We start from the raw sequence: 13,466 nt of genomic DNA on the forward strand, positions 1-13,466 counted from the left end.
AGTCTCTGGGAATAAGGGAACCTTCCCATCCTCCCACTGTGGGAACGATGGCTGGGGTTGGGGGTGGAGGACCACCTGCTCTTTTCTGTCTCCATTTGGAGACAGTGGAGACCTAGAGGGGGGAGGGGGGAGGGGGGAGATGGCAGGAGGGAAAGGGCTTTTTCCTCCCATCTTTCCAGCAGCAAACCCTTCTATCAACCACACTTCACCTCCCCCTAAAACCATCTAAGAACATCAGATATTCTTTGGAACCAATTTTTCATTCGGTGTGAAATCTTTTAAAAGTTGGATTTTAATGCCGATCTCCTGCCCCAGCGTCAGCGTGAAAGATTCCCCATTCTTGGCTAAACCTCTGTGTAGTGTTTGTTCGTGACCCTGTATCCAGCTGGGACAGTAGGTACTAGAAGTGGTTACATTCCAACGTTGGGCCTGGTGAGTTTCGTTTCTTAACGAAGCTTGATCTCATGGGTGAAAACACTCAGCCTTACACAGAAGATGGAAAAGTACATATTAAGTTAATTTTTAAAAAGTCTTGGGTAACAAAGGGCATTCTGTGTACTCTCTTTGTGAAACACTTTCCTAAGGTCCTTATTCTCCCTCCTGATTCCTGACTCTTTCCTCCCCAAACCACTATTTTTTATTTCTTGCAAAAATACTTGAGCAGATGACATTTTTGACAGTGCACGGATGACAAAAGCATTTGAATAAAAAAGACGGCACGTGTGGTCTGAAGGCATGGCCCCATAATACCAATATCCTGCTACTTCACCTAAGTACAGTAAAACCTTGGATTGTGAGTAACTCGTTCTGCTAGTGCCCTGCAAGACGAGCAAACGCTTCTAATAAATTTTAACTTGATAAACGAGCGATGTCTTGCCATACGAGTCGTACGTGATGCCGAATGTCACATGGTCACAACTGAGCCAATGGTTCTTGAAATTCACTTTGACAGACAAGTGCTTTGGATTACAAGCATGTTTCCGGCACGAATTATACTCACAAACCAAGGTTTTAATGTCCCTCATGTTTCTTCTAAGCTGTGGGCGTCCCGTCCAGCATGAAGGATCCTATGGATGATGATCAACTGGGGCCATCAACAATCTTAGTTCTTATTTCAATCTTCCACAGTATTTAAGGGAGAGGATAATTTTATTTTCATCATGGCACGAGTCCATTCTGATTGTAGTCTTTGGCCCTGGTCCCTACGTGAGTCTACAAAGTATTTTTCCCAATTCCAGATTCAAATGTTAAATTAAAACAGATGTGCAAAACTAAACAAACAAAAATCCACCACCAAAACACAACCTACCCCTCCAAAAAAAAAAAAAAACAAACCACCAGCTTTGGGGAAAACCAATGTCCACTGTCATGTGTCCTCATCCTAAACCCTTAAGAAAGAACAGATCCACATTCCTCCTTAACCTGTGGCTGTTTCAATGTCCAAAGAGGCCAGCGGGAAGCGGAGAGGTCTAGAAGTTCCTGGGGTGGTCTCCACGCCCCCTCTTGGGCCACTCCTCATCCACCCACCTGTGCAGGACCTTCTCCACGTCGGCCCTGTGGTAGAGCCTGCAGAGCTCCATCAGCTGGCCCACCGGCCTCTGACTGTTCCGGAGCAAGAACTCCAAGGTGGGGCTCTGAGGCCTCTGCTCCAGGAAACACAGTTCGTCATAGGGCATGCCCCATTTGCTTGCAAAATTCCTCCAGTTTTTCACTGTCGGGTGATACGGATCCAGCTTTATCCTGATGACGTCTAGTAAGTCCTGGTCATTGAGTAAGTCACTTATGGTGGGGGCCCGGAGCGAGCAGGCGGAACAAGTGCAGTCCTCCCTGCAGGACTCGCCTCTGCTTATATCTGCAGAAACAAACAACACAGTCCCCACGTCAGCAAGGCAGCGAGCGCACGCGTCCATCTCCTCGGTCCTTTATTCTCCTGCTCGAGTGCCAACAGCACTGGTGTAGATACCACACACTGTATCTTACAGAGGAATGTTTCAGAATACTCATTTCTGTAGACCCCCACAACAAATGTGTTTTTAAAATTTTTTTAATGTTTATTTCTGAGAGAGAGAGAGAGAGAGAGAGAGAGAGAGTATAAGCAGGGGACGGGCAGAGAGAGGGAGGGAGACACAAAATCTAAAGCAGGATCCAGGCTCTGAGCTGTCAGTGCAGAGCCCGACGCGGGGCTCAAACCCACGAACCCCGAGATCATTACCTGAGCCGAAGTCAGACGCTTAACTGACTGAGCCACCCAGGCGCCCCAACAAATGTGGTGTTCTTGACAACCAAGGGTGGGTTGCTTTGCCGGATGCACTAGTAAGATTTTATACAGTCGATTTCCCTTTCTTTTGGAGACTCCCTGTGTCTTACATTGTGCATTTGTGACAGTGTGGACCAAAATCTGGGATCCGAGGAGCAAGGCTCTCTCTGTAGGCAGGTCACCAGCGGGAGTCAGACTCTGTCCCGTGAGTAAACCAGCCCATACTTGCCTGTACCTCAACCCTTACCCTTTCCAAGCTACAAGTCAGCCCTGACAGCTCTTTAATGCCAAACACACAGCACATTAGGGTATAAAGGATTGTGCAATGTTTTAAAAGGCCTTTAAACACACACACACACACACACACACCACACTGAAAACTGGAATATCCACCCCATATGCATATTTGAAACGGAGTGATAATTGATAATGCCAGAAAACGTACTTTTCAGATTTACGGCCACCTTATCATCGCTTTGCCTTTATCTGTGTTTTCTTCACCCACGGGGCTGCCTTTGAAGCGGAGCCAACAGCCTGAGGTGTGCACAGGGGGCTGGATGAACAGGAGGCTTTTGAGCTGAGCCTCACCAAGAAGGGCACAGCCCCAGCCCAGAGGAAGGGCAACATTCTTCCATCAGTCATCTTTAGCTCACTTTAATACTAGGAAGCATGTTAGGAGGGGGAGGAAGGGGTAGAGAAGTCCTTTACAATAAAGTTGCAAGTGGGTTTGCACAACATGGTAACCTAAGTGACTTAAATTCTACATCAGCACTAGGTCTCCTGGCTCCTTCTGACTAGGGATTTTCACTTTTTTTTTCTTTAATGCTTATTTTTGAGAGAAGAGAGAGAGCGAGCGAGCAGGGGAGGGGCAGAGAGAGAGAGGGAGACACAGAATCTGAGGCAGGCTCCCGGCACCGAGCTGTCGGCACAGAGCCCAATGTGGGGCTTGAACTCACGGACCCTGAGATCGTGACCTGAGCTGAAGTTGACACTTAACCAACTAAGCTCCTCAGGCGCCCCATGGATTTTAATAGCTACGCTATGCTAGAGATCTCTAGCTTGGAAAATTCTGGGAGGTTATAATGACCTTTACTACACTGAGCCCTGGACTTCCCGATTTAGGAAAGTAAGGAATTTGGAAAAAAAGGGCGTCACTTTGGTGATCGTTGGGAACGATCTGGTGGCAAATACAAATGACAACAAGGACCATGAAGATTACGCTCATGCTCTTTGACCTGTTAACATAACTTCTGGGAATAAGAGATACTCTAGACTATGTATGACAATTTTTAATTACAGTCTTATCCTTATTATCCATTGTTTAAACAAATGTCAAAGAGGAGGGGCTCGTGAAACAAATTGTTGTACAACTTGACGGAATATTAGTTAAGTAACTATGAACACTGTGTAGCAACCCAGAGAATGTTCGTGCTATAATGTTAAGTGAAAAATGCAAGATGTAAGATGTGTGTGTACTCTATGTTAGAACTATGTGAAAACTCTATGTTACTATTACTCTGGAAGGAAATGTACAAGAATAGTAACAGTCATTATCTTAATTCGGTAGGGTTACGCTTCTGTTTTCCAAACTTTCTCCAGCGGTGTGTTGTTTCTGTGATAACCAGCACAGCGTATCACATGAACACGCAGGTCCCCACTTGACTTTGAAGGTCACCTGGACCCCTCCTGCTGCTTCTAATGCCCCCCTTCACCCCGGCCCCCCCTTAGACATGGCTGCCCCCCTTCACCCCAGCCCCTCCTTAGATATGGCTGCTTCTGGAACTGATCCCAATGCTCCTTTGTCCCTCTGGACACTGTACATGGCACGGCAGGCTGCATCCCCCCGGAAGGTTCCTTCTGACAGCGCAGGCCCAACACCCCCATGTCCCCGCTGCATCCTTTCCCCTGGCGTCTGACACGCTGAGATCTCCGCCTGTCTCACTGCTGAGTCCTTGAGAGGTACAAGAAAGTGCTCTGGTACTGTTCTTAGCACTAAGCTCTCCCCGTCCACACTCCCTCCCTTCGGTCCCCTCCCCCACTCCCAACACCCCCCACCGGGCGGCTCCCGCTGTAATGGAAGGCCCCTTCTTTTTGCATCTGCCGGACCCAGCACAGCCCTTAGCATACAGCAAACGCTTAAGCACTGTTTGCTGAGTGAATGCATGAGTGCATAACTGCTCTTTTGCACCCCAGAACTGACCACTGGAAAGCCCCTCTTGATGTCCAGATGAATCTCCAACTCAGGGCAGACGATACAGTAACTTCCCCCCAACCCCATGCACCAAAAGGACTCTGCCTCCCCTATTTACACTGGCAGTTTCCTGGTGTCCTTGCAGACTTTTTCATTGTATCCAACCAGTTACCACGTCCCAGCCTCTACTGGAAACTCTCCATGCTACAATTCCTGTCTTATTTCCTTTTTAAAAAAGTTTTTTTTTCAACGTTTATTTATTTTTGGGACAGAGAGAGACAGAGCATGAACGGGGGAGGGGCAGAGAGAGAGGGAGACACAGAATCGGAAACAGGCTCCAGGCTCTGAGCCATCAGCCCAGAGCCCGACGCGGGGCTCGAACTCACGAATTGTGAGATCGTGACCTGAGCCGAAGTGGGACGCTTAACCAACTGAGCCACCCAGGTGCCCCTTATTTCCCATGACTTCCTTAAATATAACCTGTGCTCTAGACAAGCTGGACTGCTCTGTTCCCTGAACTTCATCCGTCCTATAAAACCTACCTCAGATTAAAAGAAAGACTAACATCAATTCGGTGTAGAAAATTTGGAAATTGTATACCATTATAGGTTTTGTATAAACTACTCACCATTTAGGGTTTTCACAAATTCTCATGACAATGAGGAACAATTTGATGCAGACCTTTGCGTATATACTTTTGGCCACATCTTTATTCACCTTCCCAGTAATGGGATCATTAGGCTCAAAGGTATGAGCATTCCACAGCTGACAATGCATGAGCCCCAAACTGCTTTCCAGAAATAACAGTGGTTACCAATTTATACTCCAATCAGGGAACAGCGATGGGGTTCATCTCACTTGACCTTTGTCAGCACCAAGTAAAAAAAAATGTTTGTCAATTTCTTTCTTTTTTTTTTTTAATGTTTATTTTTCAGAGAGAGACACAGAGTACCGGCGGGGGAGGGGCAGAGAGAGAGGGAGACATAGAATCTGAAACAGACTCCAGGCTCTGAGCTGCCAGCACAGAGCCCAATGTAGAACTCATGGGTTGTGAGATCACGACCTGAGCTGAAGTCCGACGGGTAACCATGTTTGTCAATTTCATAGGTGGAAAAATTACAGCTCATATTCTGCTACCTTCATGTCTTTCGTGGTGTTTTCTCTCTGATCAATTTTCTCTCTTCCCTCCCTCTGTTTAACTTCTCTCTCTCTGCTCAACCCTCAGCCACCTTACAGACCCCACGTGATTCACCCATTGCATGAAATCTCCCCAGCCAATGCCCAGAACACTGCCTCACAGAATCCCATCACCTTGTCTGTATCTCCTGACTCAGCCTTGCAGTGAGATGTTCTGTGTGGTTTTCTGGCTCCTCATTCATTACACCTTAAACGGCCCAAGACCAGATCCAGATCTTTCTGCAATGTGTTCCACATCTTAGAGTTTAAAAATGTTGCATTACATTTCCATGTATGGAACTATTCTTCAGCCACATTAATAATGATGTATTAAGAAGTAAGGCTTTAGCACGATGGGACAGAAGTTTATTTAAAAAACAAACTTGGTAATGGTAAAGGTGATTTCTCACTAAAAGAGGTATAAGGGAAATTTTGCAATTTTCTTTGCTCTTATTTAAAGATAGGGTCATGGGGCGCCTGGGTGGCTCAGTTGGTTGGGTGTCTGACTTTGGCTCAGGTCATGATCTCATGGTGAGTTTGATCCCCGCGTGGGGCTCTGCGCTCAGAGCCTGGAGCCTGCTTCGGATTCTGTTTCCCTCTCTCTCTCTGCCCCTCCCCCAATCACGAGCGTGCTCTCTCTCTCTCTCTTCCCCTCTCAAAATAAGTATACAAAAAAAAAAAAAAAAAACCAAAATAAAACTTAAAAAAAATAAAGGTACAGTCAAATGCACAATATTGTGTCAAATGGCAAGGAAAGCAGGTTACTAAAGAGTATGCCTAGGGGCACCTGGGTGGCTCGGTCAGTTAAGCATCTGACTTCAGCTCAGGTCATGATCTCAGGGTCCGTGAGTTCGAGCCCCGCGTTGGGCTCCGTGTTGACAGCTTGGAGCCTGGAGCCTGCTTCGGATTCTCTGTCTCCCTCTCTCTCTGCCCCTCTACCACTCGTGCTTTGCCTGTCTCTCTCTCTCAAAAATAAATAAACATTAAAAAAAAAAAAAGAGTATGCCTAATTCCATTTTTGTAAAAAACAAATGGTATAGTCATTCATATCCACGTAAAGCATATATTATATACATATTCACAGGCACAGAAAAAGTCTGGAAGTATGTATAACACACACGTTAACAATGGATATTTCCTAAATTTTTATATGATTGTGTTTCTTTGGATACTTTAAAAAATATAGTTGTTAAATGTTTATTTATTTTGAGACAGAGTGAGAGCAAGCAGGGGAGGAGCACAGAGAGAGAGAGAGAGAGAGAAACAAATCTGAAGCAGGCTTCAGGCTCAGCATGGAGCCTGATGTGGGGCTCGATCTCACGAACCTCGAGATGATGACCAGAGCTGAAATCAAGAGTGGGATGCTCAATGACTGAGTCACCCAGGTGCTCCAACTTTAAAAATATTTTTAAATGTCCAGAAAAATAAAGGAGGATCTGTATCTCAAAGTCCAGAATTAAATGTATTGATGTTCGAAGGTCCTCCCCAGCATCTCCTGTGTCAGATTCAGGGTTGGCAAGTTTTCTCCATTAGGAGGAGGAGAATGATAATCACTTCTCAGCCTTTTGGCTAAGGTCAAGTGAAGAAGAATAAAAATAATATAATAATAAATAATATAACAAAGAAGAAAGACATCAGTAAGGTTCCTGGGAAGCTCCTTTAAGCCTTCTAGCGTAAGAGAAGCTTTTATTCTTCGAACAATTACGCTGACCATTTATCAGTCTGTTTTACAACACATGACGTGCCAAAACGCTATTGAAGTTTTCCTTTTGTATCTCTCATGACACAAATCACAAACCACTCCGTGAACTGAAATCTACCCGAACTGGCAACAGTAGCGAATGTGAAGCTGCCGTTTGGAATCATAAACTATAATTAGCTCTCTGGCAGACCGAAGTGGAGGAACATGTTTTGTTTTGTATCGAACACATTTTGTCCTGCCCTGCTTTAAACACCTATCATGTAATAGTGCACATAAAACGCTAGACTGGGTGATGCCTTGGGGGAGAAACAATTGTGGGGGGAGAGAGTCATAGCACCGAAGAAGCTTTCATCAGAAATGGGGAAAAATGGGAATATTATTTGATGCCTCTCAAAAAACAAGCACAGGGTTGCTGTGTAGGTGAAGTTCAGAAATTGTCTGCCAGATGAATGAAAGATTGAATGAGAACTATACTTTCTCCCCAGGAGACAAGGCAGATTTGTTCTTATTATCTGATGCATCTTATGACCTGAAGAACTAATAATAAAGGAAAAGGAATGTTGCTTGTGTTTCTTGAGCAATAAACAGATATTGGTGGAAAACAGTACAGAATTGGTCTTAAGATACAAGGGGATTCTAGATTTGGGGGCAGAGAGGAGAGGGCTATTTCAAAAAAGAAGTTACTTATGTATAAAAATTCACTCAGATTCTCTACTAATGAGGGTCCTCACTTGCCATATTTGGACACCTGACTTGTGTATTTTCTGCTGATGCAAAGCAAGAATGGAACGCACCATTAATTTATGATGACTTCTTATTTTAGAGACCAAAACCCTGGAAAGACTTGCTCTCTGTGAGTCTAGTCTGAATACTGGCTTAAACTCGGGGAGACTTTGTCAGAGGAAGAAATGCCAGATTTCTCAATGTCTTTTCTTCTGTCTTTTTTTTTCTTAAAGTTTATTTATTTTGAGAGAGAACAAGCAGGGGAGGGGCAGAGAGAGAGGGAGAGACAGAATCCCAAGCAGACTCCACGCCATCAGTCAGGAGCCCGACACAGGGCTCGAACTCCTGAACCATGAGATTATGACCTGAGCCGAAATCAAGAATTGGACACTGTGACCAGCTGAGCCACCCAGGCTCCCCTCAGTGTCTTTTCATCGGGACAACGGTCATTCATGGAATGGCTAACATACGACCAGCCCTGCACGGAGCAGCATCTTCAAATCTCAGCCCTCCAACCTCCTAGAGCTTGACGTCTCCACGCATTTAACGTGTACGGACTTCAGGTTCCTCATCTATAAAATTAAAATGATCATTTCTGTCTCCCATGAGTTGAATGAGATAAATGATGTAACGGCGTTTCTGTCAGGTCTTATGTAAATGTTATTGAAAGATGTTAGATTTAACATTTTTTTAAGGATATGTAAAGAAAAAGAGTCCCCACGCAGTGTGGCCTCTGCTGCTATCTCCCAGCTCACTTCCTTCTCTATGGCTTCTCCCTGCCCGCACTTGTCCCTAGAACATGAAGCTCAGCCCTGCCCCAGGACCTTTGCACCAGCTAGCTCTTCTCCCCGGAGTCCTCCTTCCTCAGATCTTCACACGGCTGGCTCCTCTGCATTGTTCAGGTCTCTGTGCATCTTCTTAGCTAAAGCAGCACCCTCCCCTACCAGGCAAAATTCTGTTCCCCTCGTTATTTTCCTCACGGTACACCTACCACCATATGTAATGACTGTCACTCCCAGTGCCTGTCACCCCCAGCTAGTATTAAACTCCAAGAGGAAAGAGACTTTGGTGTCTGATGTCACCACTTCGCTCCAGGCACACAGGAGGCATTCAGTAATATTTGTTGAGTAAATCAAATGAGTGAAGAGTGTGTCTTAGAGAAACAAATTGGAAAGCTCTGGGCAGCCTAAGAAGAGCTATCTAAAAAATTTCAGATGAACTGAAGCTTTTTTTTGTTGTTTAGTGCTGAGCACATACAAGGCAGAAGAAAGACGCCTGGTTGCTATGGAGAAAGAGTACACACTGTGTACGACCAATCAACAACAAGAGCTTTAGAGACACCCCAGCTGACAGTCAATGCCCATTAGCACGGTGCAGGTGTGCAACTTGGACTGGTAATGAGCTTGCTAAGGCCACAGCCTCACTCTCTGACCAGGGACAGTGGGATCTACTTCCCAAGGTTACTGAGGGGATTAAATGAGATCATCCACTGAAACTTCATTCTGTGCACAGGTGAGCAACAAAGGATTAGTAGCTGGGGGTGAGGAAGCATAACCAAGAGCCTTTTTAAAAGCACTCGTTCTGGACCTTTGGCCGCAAGAAGGAACTCCTCCTGACCCACCCCCCCACCCTCCCGGCCAAGGAGATTTACAAAATCCTGACTCTGACCAGGGATCGTCTACCGAGATCCTTAGTTAACTGGTGTGGGGTGCAGGCAGACATGGGATATTTAAAAGCTCTCCTGGGAATTCTAATATGCAGCCAGGGTTGAAAACCATTGCCTTAAGGACATCTGCAGGGTAAGTTCTTGGCCAGAAGGGCCTGCCAAATGACATTTTCGAATCAGAGCTGCTACTTCTCTTCGCGAGACGGCATGTCGGTTTGGTCGTTAAGTCTTTGAACAGATAACACTTCTCCACCCTCAAGAGTAGATGAATGGGTTTTCCTGTGGGGTGTCTTTGGTCTTCTCTCCCTGTGCTCTATCGTCTCTCTCACACACATTTTCATACACTTTAAGGAAGAGTCCAGGATTCAAGAACGTTCACTGACGAGGTAGGTCTATGTCACTTAAAACAATGGTAAGAAACAGGTCATGTCCGACGGTGCAGGGTCTAACTCCAGCTTGGGGCTGGCAAGGTTTAAAATAATGGCCAATTAACAGTTAATTGTGGATTGGAACAGGACTCCAGGATCCACAAAGGTCATGATTAGTTGGGTCTAGAAAATGGCGCCAGCCAGGATTTTGGCAGTGGATCACAGACTGACTTAACGTGTCTCCCTGCAGGGGTGAGTTCCGTTTTATCTTGTACACTCTGGCTGTTCGAGAACTATTACCACACGGGTGTTTCCCTCCAGTGTGCTCAGGACCACTGCTCGCTCTTAGATCATTGATAGTAACGTTCCCCGGGGTGACTAGGTCTTGAGTTAATTCAGACAATTAAACGGGAAGCATTTTTTATACTGGCAACTTTGCAAATAGCAAAATATTGTGATCCTGAAATAAAATAACTCTATCCCAGGGGTCTATAAACTATTCGATTTGGAGCCTGAAAATACCAACTAGGGTCAAAGCAGAGTCGAGTACTTCTGCAGTTGTGTGTGTTAAGGGTATAAATTCATGCTTTTTTCCTATGTGTGGTTTCCAATGTGGGTGGAAAGAAATATATTTAAAATGTCAGTTTATGGCTTTGATAAATCATTGGGATGCACACACACACCACATTATTCATCAGAGGTGGTTTATATGCTCTGAGCTGGAAAATGATGAACTATTTTTATCTCCCAAGAAACTACCCCAAGGGCTTTTGGTGGGCGTTTGATCTCTTAACCGAAGGGAAAAACAATATAATTTCATTCTCTCTCTCTCTAAAACACCCCTTTAAGGAGACATCATGTCGGCGGCAGCACTGGGGAGTCTAACTGACAAATTGGAAGGATCTAGGCTGGCAAATCACACCGTGCCTCAATTGTGTTATCACACAAACTCAGAAGGTAGAGGGCACTTTCAAAAGGAAACGAACCTATGTTAAGAAAGGACCTGGGTAAAAATTCAGCACAGAATTCCATGTGAATCTGGACTCAGAAGTTATGTCGTGCCAACACATTAACAAAGTGCCATTTAATGGGCCTAACCAGAAAAATAAAAAAAATAAAAGTCCTAGTTTACATTCATCTCTCTGGGGACATTCGGTTCCGATCAGGCAAGTGCTGAATTATGCAAGGTGGTCAGAAAGTCATCCTCGGGAAACTGGCCAGGCGTTGAGAACAGGTACAGAAAGCGCCGTGGTCCATGTGACCATGCGACAGCTACCGCTTTCTCAGAAAGGGAGGGCGAGGAGAGGTTCTGTGTGTTTTCAACCGGAGGGATACTCTCTTGATTGGAACTGACTCGTGTTCCTTTCATGCCCCAATGTTTTCATTTCGAAAGTCTGTATGAGAACATCGAACACCTTTAAGGTTTCCTTCAGCAGGGTACACAGGCCGTCACTTGTGTTGCCGTTTCAACCCAGGCATCGCAAGGAGTATCCTCGGTCTTGGGCTCTGCCTCCTGTGGCTGTTTGCTTCCGTGTTCAACGGTTCCACAGAGGGGGCTTTGCTTTTCTAGGGGTGGCTGATTCTGCTTTGTGTTCTTTTTCTTTCCTTGATTACAAACTGTGAGCTGTCCTTTCCCACGTCTGTCTAACCCCTCCTTCTAGGACAGGGTCTTTGGCGGAGACCGACTTTGGTGGAGGGGGGTGGATGCTGGCTTTGTTCCAGATTAAGACTCTACCTGAGATACCGCTGACCCCGCGGTAGGACACTCGGCATTCAGTGTGTGCACTACCCAGGCGAGGCATCTGACCAGTAGAGGGGCAGCCCCATGTGGTGGCTGGAAATGAGCTCCCGGCAGGCCGGGGGCTCGAATCCCACTTACGACTTGTGAGACCAAGCACGAGCCACGTGACCCAGCATCGCTTCTGTCACATCCATCCGGTAAGGAAAGTAAACTCAGAGCTGTCATGTGCACTTTTTTCTAAGCAAATTTTCCTAATAAGCACATTTTAAAGTGCTTCGAACTGGGGCTGGTACACAGTAAGTAGGGAATTAGTGCATGTGACTAAAACAATAAGATAAATCTTACTTAGCTTGCTATTCTCCTTCAATGACTGAAATACAGCAAAACCTTGGTTTGAGGGCAGAGTTCATTCCAGAAACATGCTGATAGTCTGAAGCACTTGTATATCAAAGCAAATTTCCCCATAAGAAATAATGGAAACTCTCAGGCACCTGGGTGGTTCAGTCGGTTGAGCATCCAACTTCAGCTCAGGTCATGATCTTGTGGTTCATGATTTTGAGCTCTGTGCTGGAAGCTCAGAGCCTGGAGCTTGCTTTGGATTCTGTGTCTCCCTCTTTCTCTGCCTCTTCCCCACTCATGCTCTGTCTGTCTCTCTCAAAAATAAATAAAAACATCAAAAAATGTTTTCAAAAAAGAATGGAAACTCAGATGATTCGTTCCATAATCCAAAAATATTCATACAAAATGATTCAATACTGTAATATAATGCAAAATAATAAAGAAAATACAAACCAGAAAGAAAAATAAACAAATTAACCTGCACTTACCTTTGAAAGCCTTCGTGTCTGGTGTGTGGGAGGCAAGAGAGAGGAGGGTTATTGTGTAAGACCACTTTCACTATCACTAACAGAATCACTGCTACAGAACAGTATTAACAGACTCTTGCCATATACTGTATTTCATGTAACTGGCAATAAGGCAGCAGAGGAAAGGGTCTCTATCTGCAGGCAGCCTGACCTAGAAGGAAGCAAAGCATTCCTAAGCTCACTCTTGTCTGGAAAAACAAAGGACTGTCCAGAGGTGCTTTGAAGTGACCAAAAACACAGTAGTGCCCGTTGTGGGCACCTTCCAACATTCTGAAAGATCACTGATTTCTGCCAAACACCATGGCCTGAGACCGAGCATCCAAGCATGGGAGATGACCATCCACAATCCCACAGACAGAGAGAAAGAGAGAGAGAGAAGAACCATTGGCTCGGTTGTGGTCATGTGACCCTCAGCGTCATGTACTACTTGTACGACAAGTCATTGCTCGTTTATCAATTTAAAATTTATTAGAAACGTTTGCTCGTCTTGAGGAACACTCACGGAACAAATTACTCGCAATCCGAGGTTTTACTGTATCCAGATCTGTTTTCACCAGTTTATCCAAGAGCAAGGCCATTAAGTTACTGTCTCTCATCTACTTGTTTACGAAGACAAAAACAAAAATTAAGCCAAACACCTGATTGCTCTTGTGTGCAAAGCACCGTGCTAGGTGCTAAAGATGTTGACTTCAATGGCAATCTGCTTGCACTAACACTACCTGCTATGACTATCACTGTGAAAAGTTTACTCTCTTTGAAGCTCTTCCATTTTGACA

At 45.2% G+C, this 13,466-nt stretch overlaps 1 protein-coding gene across 4 annotated transcripts in view; it reads right to left on the minus strand.

Annotated features, from left to right (window-relative positions):
- Positions 1-1,130: 1,130 nt before the first annotated feature.
- The window catches only part of EDARADD (EDAR associated via death domain), a 92,897-nt gene continuing 80,561 nt past the window's right edge, over positions 1,131-13,466 (minus strand). For all 4 annotated transcript variants that reach the window (XM_047826383.1, XM_047826381.1, XM_047826384.1 and 1 more), the window contains one exon: positions 1,131-1,852. In XM_047826383.1, the coding sequence (XP_047682339.1) occupies positions 1,470-1,852 (383 nt within the window). In that variant the 3' untranslated portion in view covers positions 1,131-1,469. The remainder of the gene's footprint in view (positions 1,853-13,466) is intronic.

The sequence above is a fragment of the Prionailurus viverrinus genome, chromosome D2 (genome assembly GCF_022837055.1).
Source record: "Prionailurus viverrinus isolate Anna chromosome D2, UM_Priviv_1.0, whole genome shotgun sequence".
Lineage (NCBI taxonomy): Eukaryota > Metazoa > Chordata > Mammalia > Carnivora > Felidae > Prionailurus > Prionailurus viverrinus.